This window comes from Teleopsis dalmanni, chromosome 2, assembly GCF_002237135.1.
Source record: "Teleopsis dalmanni isolate 2A chromosome 2, ASM223713v2, whole genome shotgun sequence".
NCBI lineage: Eukaryota > Metazoa > Arthropoda > Insecta > Diptera > Diopsidae > Teleopsis > Teleopsis dalmanni.
This window is the reverse complement of record NC_051847.1, coordinates 148,391,526-148,401,105: the sequence shown is the minus strand read 5'-3', so window position 1 is coordinate 148,401,105 and position 9,580 is coordinate 148,391,526. Positions and strand designations below refer to the sequence as shown.

The 9,580-nt window shown below is 26.0% G+C and overlaps 1 protein-coding gene across 1 annotated transcript; it reads right to left on the bottom strand.

The window, feature by feature from the left end:
• Nucleotides 1-6,025: 6,025 nt before the first annotated feature.
• LOC119685666 (enhancer of split m4 protein) lies at nt 6,026-6,788 on the bottom strand. Its single transcript, XM_038100017.1, has one exon. It carries the CDS (start codon nt 6,700-6,702, stop codon nt 6,211-6,213), a length of 492 nt encoding a protein of 163 aa, XP_037955945.1. The 5' UTR covers nt 6,703-6,788; the 3' UTR covers nt 6,026-6,210.
• Nucleotides 6,789-9,580: the final 2,792 nt, after the last annotated feature.

Genomic DNA, 9,580 nt, shown 5'->3' with positions numbered 1-9,580 from the left:
CATTTTTGAAAATCTATTGAGATAATTACTTTTTATTTTATTTTTGATGGTTGAAATAGACTTCTAAAATAACTCTTTAAGTATTGGGTGTCCTTAAGTAATGGATTTAACTCAAATAGCTTTCAGAAACTATTTTGTTCTAAAAATTGAATTACATTTCATAATAAAGTAATAGTAAATTGAATTCATTTCAATTAAAAATTCGGATTAAAAATATTGACAGTTCTACAATGAAGTTAAAATGTGGCAGAAGCTAGCCACAGACCCTGTATGATCATTGCAAAAACATCTTATAGTGAAAAATAATTTCATAATTTTTTTTTTTAAATAATCTTTATAAATGAAATGAGATTTTATTTTATTTTAACAACGTTTCAACACTGCTCTTAAATACTTTCATATAATAGTACTCGTTTCTAATCTTATTCAGTAATATACTCCATTTCAATTTGATGTTTCAACTTAAAAAATACAAAATTTAATAAAATGAGTGAAGTTAGTAGCTAAAGTTTTATGATTTGGTTTAATAAATCAAAATTATTTTATTTGTCTTCAAAAAATGTCAACGAATATATATTTGATAGACGATTTTGAAATTTTATAATAATTGATTTTACAATAATAAGTTTTAATCTATGATTGATTCGAATGTGTTAAATCATTTGGTTGAATCCCAAAATTGTTCCTACATATTCGTATATATTTAATTTATTAATTTAATGTTTGGTTAAGCTTTGTTAAGAACATAAGTATAAATATTAAAATCGATTTATGTGTTTTTTTTTTAAGTTTTGTTTTTGATCCTGCAGTCTGCATTTCTTCTATGAATCTATTTGGGAGTGCATTGATTTTAAAATAACTTTTGCTAAAAGAATAAATACCAAATAAAAAAATTGCAAAGAACAATAATTTAATTGCCATATTATTTATTGCACTCATTCATTCATATTACAATAGTTTTGTTATAATATGGAATATTGCCTTGTTTATAATCTTTTCAAACATATCACTAATATAGGCATACGTTGATTGGCTGATATATATATATATATGTTTTGTATATTCGACTTCCACAAACCGAAAAATAGTACAAAGGAAGGAAGATAGAACTACGGCTATAGAAAAACTGCGAAAACAGTGACTGGACGCAGTAGAAACATACCTGAGAATTGTGAAAATCACAAATAATGAAATCAAAGTCATTGGCTGTTGATATTAAAAAAGACTATGATTAAAACTCTGACTCATACCGGTTAGTAATAAATACAATTAAAAAGGATAGTCGATTAAAGATTATATATCATAGCTCAACAAATATATATTTAATAACTAATGAAGAAATGAACAACATATAAAAATATTAAACAAAAACTTATCTTCAATTTGTCAAAATTAGTTATTTCTCAAATTAATTGTTACGTTCAATTTTTTTGAGCTTTAAACAACAATTTTTTGACAATAAACCAATATTATAAACCATTATTATTTTTATTGTAAAAACTATTTTTGGTTAGTACGTAAAAATTGACTATATGCTAAAATATTGAATACTAAATTTTCTATACACTTACTTAATAGTTTGTAATTAGTAAGATTAAATAAATATTTTTAATTCAACATTAATTCCATAGATAGAGATTCACATTAAGTTTTCAATTAACTCAGTGTGAATCTTAGTATAACTTTTCATCAAATGCAAACAGAAATTTTTTCATTTCACAGAAATGATTATCGTTTTTAAATTTTTATAAGTTAGTATTTTAGGATTTATTACATCCTTTACATTTGAATGTCAGTTAAGGAAAAAATTTTTATTTTTATTTATATGTTCGTTTTCTTTGATTGCAAAAGATATGTCAACGGTCGAGATATATCAATTTCTTTTAATCACATTTATTTTCTGTTATGTATCGTTTCCTTTGTAGGCCATTCAAAAAAGTCGTACCTTTCTATCCATTTCCAACCAAATACTAAATAAAAAAATGGAATCATATTTTATTCACTGTGTCTCACAGCCACAAACCGGACTTTTGGGTTAGACTCGGATATCTGGAACTAGATTAAAAAGATCAGCCTTTGTGGACAAATTTATTCTTTCACTTTTTTATTTTTAAAAGTAACGCAATATTTTTAATTATAATCTTAAAAAATGTTTTGAAATGCCAATAAACATAACAGTAAATTTTATTAATTTATTAATACACTCGTATAAAATTCATTCAACAGGCATAGCAACAAGTGCAATAAATGTACTTCATTCACATTAGGTGCTTAACTTATACAAGGAATTGAGTGGATTTAGCAATACAACATTCTAGATCTGCTTTTGTTTAATTACTAAATTAATTTTACCATAGTTACATACGTTTAACAAGTATTAAAGTAATTGAAAAATGATCCATTAAACAAATTCATACTTGCTACTTATTGAGAATAACAAAAAAAGAAAAATACAATAAAAACAAAATGAAAAAATTTTATATAGAAGAATGCTATTAAATTTTCAAAATAAAAGCCATACACATCAAATAGGTTACCGCAATAAAACATGAACAAAGTGAAGTACATGGATTAATGAGATGAACCGTTATTAGGAAAGTCACAAAGATTTTAGGCGTAAAAATAATTTTGACATAATTTTAGGCGCAAAAGTAAGATATGATGTTAATACCAGAAAGTTAAGAATTGTAAAAATGTAACTTTTAATTGTAATAATTTTAATTTATTTAAAGGTTTAAGTAGTAAAAAGTGTCATATCATCCTGAGTATTGTTATTGTTATATATTATTTAAATGATATTATTTAAAAGATATGATGTTAATACCAGAAGGTTAAGAATTGTAAAAATGTAACTTTTAATTGTAATAATTTTAATTTATTTAAAGGTTTAAGTAGTAAAAAGTGTCATATCATCCTGAGTATTGTTATTGTTATATATTATTTAAATAAAGTCAGTAATAGTAAAGAAAATTTACGTAAAAGAATTGTTTCTGCTCGGGAAATTTTATTATTAAGTTAAGCAGAAAAGATTGAATATTCAAAATAAAAACACACTTTATATAAATTTGAAACACAATTTTATTAATCATAATATTACGAAATTTTTTGACCACCACTACAAGTCGCAATACGATTTGGAAATCATATTTTATAAATAGATGAAAGGCACATAAATTACAATATGGAGATTTAGTAACAGGGCATAAATGGATGCATCAAAACTTCAAAGGCAAGGAGTCTTGATTTTTTCTAGAATTCGCGAGATATGTTCCAAGCGTTGTCATGTTTAAATGCTATACATTTCCTTTGAATAAATTTCAGTTTCTTTATTATACAAAAACAATGTAGAAGTTCGAATAAATACTTTGTCTAGTTGGTGGAAGCTCAGAATATATGATTATATAACTGTTGATTGTGAATATTTTCTGAAATTTAAATCACCTTTAATGTAACTTTGCACATGAAATAGCAATCTTAACGAAATAATGAACAATTATCAATTAACATGTAATATGTTAAATAAAAAAAAAAGAATTGCCAAATGCAACCGGGCCATCTTAAACATGTCTCTGTAACATGGCCTAATGAGGTTCAAAGTTATTACATTTTACATTTAAGTGAACATTACGCTGTATATGCAGTAGTTTCAATTATATATACATTTTTAATATATATATAAATATATTTAATTGTTATGTACTCGCATTTACAACATACTAAGATAAATATTGCTGTTCAAATCACTAAAATTATCAAATAAAATCAAATATTTATTGCATACTATTAAGCAACTATATATAAAATATGCATATCAGGAGGAGTTGCGCATTTGTTAAAGCTTACATAACCTTTTAAACGAATTATTACAATTTAATTAAACTTTTTTAAATCAGAACTTCTTTGAGTACAGTAGACATGTAGGGCAAATTTTGAACCCTTTCATCACATTTCTCAGTATATTATTTAGTAAAATTTAATTATTTTCTTGATTTCACAAAAATAGGTTTAGAATAAATAGTTCGTATGTAATTTTACATAAAGTTATTTTGCGAATAGTGCTACTATAAACAACTGTGAAAATTAATTAATAAGTTTTGCATATCTTTAGGCTCACATCAATAAAAAATTAAATTAAAAAAGTGGTTTTTATAATTAAAATTTATTCAGATTACTGATATTCTATTAAAAACATTTGTAATACACTAATTTAGAAACCGACAAGTTCTGTTGACGGCTTAATATAATGTCTCAATATTCTTAATATTAGTTTAATGTTAATAAAGAATATTAAAAAAAAAACCTCCAGAAAATATTATTACAATGAACATCCAGATCATTATCTGTTACATGACAAACGTATATATATAGAACGTATATAGAATTTAAAAAATCTTGAAGCATCAAATATACAATTTCAATTAGACTAATTTTAAATTTATTTTAAAAAAATTTTTCATGTTTTCGGTTATTAAATTCAAGTTGATTAAAACTTTCTTCGAAGACTGCATCAATATTGCAATTTTTAATATTCTCATGCTTTCTAAATATTCCGACAACAATCAAAATTAGAGGATTTTTGTTCAATTGGTTTAAAATTCACATGAAAGAATTGCAAAAATATGTAATAAACGCTTATTTTATATTTTTTAATTCTTTAGCAGTCTCTTAATGCTAATAATCTCTTTTAATGCTATTCCTTATATGACAAAGAAATGCGATATTATTTGAAGTCTACATAAAATAAAAACAATTTATAATAAAATTGAAATATTTAATTTTAACTATCCTTTCGACAGTGTCTTTCATTATTAGTTGCCTTTAAACCTACCAAATACTTTTAAGATTATAAATGTATATTTATATTTATATTTATATTTATATTTATTATTAAAATAAAATAATAACTTGAAACCGATATTTTTGCTTGAAAAGAAAAAAGGCAAAATCGCATAACTCTGTACTGACAATACACATTATAATTATAAGTTCTTAAATACATGTTTTGGAGAGATCTCATTGATGAATATAAAAGTTTTCAGTACAGAACCTAGATTCTAAATCACATGTATAACATTCACATGTAGCCAAATTTTTAGCTGTCCATCTAGTTTTGATACATTATCATTATCTAAATAAAATTCCTATAAGCTGATTGTCAACTATATATCCAAATCTGAATCGATGCAAATAAAATTTAACATACATATTAAATTTCATTTACACGGGCTACGTTTAAAATCTAATATATATCTATACCCTATATTCAAATTTGAACCGATCTGAATAAAAATTGCAAAATACATATCAAATATAATTTCCAGTTCTAATTGTCGAATATCATGGGATATTAGTAAACGAGTTAATAGATTACATCAAATGGTCAATTGTTTGTACAAACTTATGTGCAAAATAATGTGCATTCGGGTATTAAAAAAACCGAGAGATTTTTCTTTTTGCAATGTATATATGAACATCGCTAATCGCTAAATGTAATCGTTAATCGTTAAAATTAATCGTTAACAGATTAGTATTACCAAGATCATTTACAAAAATTTACTTTGTAATACTTATGTATATATAGTATGGTATATCTCTATTACAATATAAACATTGTCAAGTGTCATGGACTTAAGACATTAATCAGTTTCAGATTTGTCAAGAACACAATCTGATCAAGTACCCAGCGAAGACTTTTATAGTCGAAATTTATTAAAGAGGAACAATATTTATGCAATAAAGTCTGTATTCTGCATTTATATTCCATATTTATGTTTACAAGAATTATGAAAAAGCGCAATAATCAAAAAAAAAAAAATATTTTTATAGTCGCAATAAAAGTAAAAACCATATCAAATCATTTGTACTTCATTTGTATATTATGTGAAGAAAAACAACAGATAGAAACTGTGAAACCTATCGGTAATAAAAATGATAATATAAAGCAAAAATAACTAATCAAAAGACTTATTTTTTTGTTTTGTATGTATATATATATATTTTGTACATATTTCTTTTTAATATAAAATATCACATAAATTGTTAATATGCCTCATATCAGTTTTTGTTTGTTGAAAAAACCAACAGAAGCAATGGAAGACATTTTGTGTTCTGGCACAGCTATGGAAGACTTCAAAACATCTTGAAGTTGCCTACTGCTACTGGAAGACAAATTATTACAGTTTTCAATCATCATCGTCGGTGACAGCAAGCTTAGGCTTGTGCCCAACGATCCTGCATTTGTGGTACAGCAATTTGATTTGCGGTGCAGCAATATAACGGCTCAATTAAATCATTATCAACAGGCAGATCGGATGCAGCAGTCCAGAAGAAAGTACCATGTGCGGTACGTGCAAAGTGTACTGGCACAGTTGTAATGTCACCGTATTCATAATCTTCCATTTCATAAGAGACAGGTTCAGTGCAAGCCGATAAGCGTTCATTGACATCATTTTGATATGATTCCAGAGAAACGCATCCACTTTCAATATCAGCATTTTGTGAATTCTGGATAGACTCAAGAGATTCCATAGAGCTTTCCTTCTTAGTATTTTCAATGTTTTGTTTTGTGATGAGTTTTTCAGTCTTATGTTGTTTGAAGAGTTGCTTTAATACTTTTTTAATGCTATAGGAAACCTTCTTGGTTTGCTTAACATCGAGTTCAATGATAGCGTTCATGTTATTATTCTTGATTTCTACGCACATTTTGATATTTTTACTTTGACTTTGAAAAGATAAAATTTGGTTGCAAGTTAAATTCTTGTACTTTACTGTACGAATAGTAAGTTGTGAATGTTGTGTTATCCTGCAGGAGCAGTGCCTTATATACTCCTGCTCAGCTCTGATCAACAACAACAACAACAGAGCAGGTCATTTGGAAAAAAAACCCAAAACGAGAACAAAATTCAGTGTATTAAATGATGATACACAAGCAAACACAAAAAAAGTAATCTGGTAACTGCTGAGTGTGGGAACGCAAGGATATTTTGTGCACGAAGTTAAAAATCCCTACAAAAAAAATGGCAGGTGTGTTTCGTAAATTTAAGATCACATTCTGGTGTTTCAGATTTAACCTGTATGTGGAAGCAGCAGAGCAATATATTCGTACTTTTCATACAAGTAGATTGTATTTATAATGGGGACCATAAGGATAATGCATATTGTGTTCAAAAAAATGTTTATCCTTTAAAAGGATCGTGAGAAGCCAGAGTTTGTACATGTTCCCACACTTTTCAATAAGCTGTTTTATTGAAAAAAAATTAAAATAAATAAAAAATCTTCTACTTAAAAAGGATCCTTAATTCTTATATTTTACGTTATACTCGTATGCTTGGTTTAATGATCACTTGATATGCCTTTAAGATTGTGTATAGCTGTCGTTGTTTCCAATTGCTCTGTTATCTTATTTTTAATGCATTTAAAAAAAAATCCTACTACTTTGTTGGAGTAATATAAAATTTTGAACACGTGTGCATTTGTGTCCTTTGGACACTGTTGAACAGAAGAACGTGGGAGAATGTTTTCGATTTTTAACGCATGAATAGTGCTGCGTTTTTATGTATAGGCATCCAATGCCTATATATTTAACTATCTGAAATAAATGATCCTTTATGCCATAATTTTGAGGTGTGTAATTTAAGACTTTTGCTGTTTGAAATATTTTATTATTTTCTTTATATAGGTTTTTTAGGTTTTTTAATGAGACAATCGTTTTCATATAGAATAAATACAAAATGAACCTTTTTAAAGCGTGAGAAGCATCCACAAAATTTTATATTCGGTTTTACATTAATTTTAGGAAGAAGAAAGCATCAAGCCTTTTTAAACTGTACGAAGACAAGGCATGACACATAAAAATTAGAATGAAAAAACATTTTATAAAACTTTGAATAAAAAAATGTTAAATGAAATAAATTAAAACAACATTTAACAAAGTGACTGTAAAAAAAAGGTAGTTGTGTTAAAAAGGATCAAATTATGGGTGATCACATGGGCGCTTGAGCACGTATACGACAAATAAGAGAATTACTATTTTTTTTTAAATGTTTGTGTACATTTTATAGTTTTTTATTTTTTAAAGTGTGATGTTTTTTTATTTATTAACTTGGTCTGTAGAAAAAATTTATATATAAAACGAAATTAATAATTTGTTTCGTGCGCTGTAACGTACTTGGGGCATGCGAGTGCTGTTGCATTTTGCTGCATGCACACATCAGCTACATAGGAGCACAAATTTGTTTGGACACGAGTAAGCCACAAGACCTATGGAGAAAGTTGAACTCAATTATTGAATGTGTCCGTTCATATGTCAATATTTCGTGTATTAATGTACTTCTCAGATTAATTGTGTAATTGTTATAATTTTAAGGATGATAAAGTGCAATTGATTGTGGTTATAGCAATAACAGGTAGTAATTACCATTACTGCTTGTCATAACTGGCACATTAAAAACTATTAGAAAAATTTTATGAAGATTAATAATTGCAATAAAAGCACTTGATTTCAAAACAATTACTTAATTATAGGTTTAAAAGTGAAAAAAATTACATTTTATTAAATATCTCATTAAATAAATGTAAAATTAAAGATTAAAGATTAAATAGTACCAAACAGATTTTCTTATTAAATCTGTAAATTTCGTAATTTGAACACTTAAAAGTATTAGGATAAAATTGGCAATTAACAGCTTGCAGAAAGACTTATTTAGTATAATTACTAAATGGTATAATTTAAGTTATTAAAACAATCAATACATATTAAAATTATATAATATAAAAAGAACAAGTTAAAACATTAAAAAAAATTTTTTTAATAAAATATCTTTATGAAGCAATTTATAACAGATATTATACAATAGGTATGTAGGTAGGTTATACTAACGATCTCAAGTTATCTACTATAGATCTATTGTGTTACCATATAAATAAAAACTCAAGGGTTAGAACCACTTAGCACTTTTGATAAACCTCATAATTCTATTCAGGGGGAGCTTTTACAGTTCCCCAACATCTTCAAAAAGAAAGCCCCTAGAGTGATAAGGCGGCATGTTTTGGACAGAAACAAAGCAGATAGGAGGAACTTTCATCGTTTTTTCCACAACTGCAGCAGGTATGATTGAAAAGGAGATTTAGTCTTCTAACATGGTTACCTAAAATATTTATAAAATCTATTGTATAGATTTTAAAAAATTATTTATTATCTTATTCGATTGAAAGCACCGGTCTTGTATTAAATATGTTATTATATAAAATTATATATTATATTAATATATAATAAAGAAAGAATCAGAAACTAATTAATTGAGAACTTTATTAAGTAGCAGTGGTAAATTAAACTTAAAAATAATCCATTCAAAATGCTTAACTTCTAATCGAAGTTTATGAAAGCCTTTTTATATTGTATGTATGTTAGTTATAGGTTGAATTTTCTTAGCTTTACATTTTGGTGCAAAATAGTTTTTAAGCCAACAACCAGATACACTAATGTCACAGAAATCTCTATAGATATCCAGTTTATTTTATATTAATGTACAGTGTACTTAGTTGTTGTATGTAAAAACAACACGTGTTTCAATAGTAGATA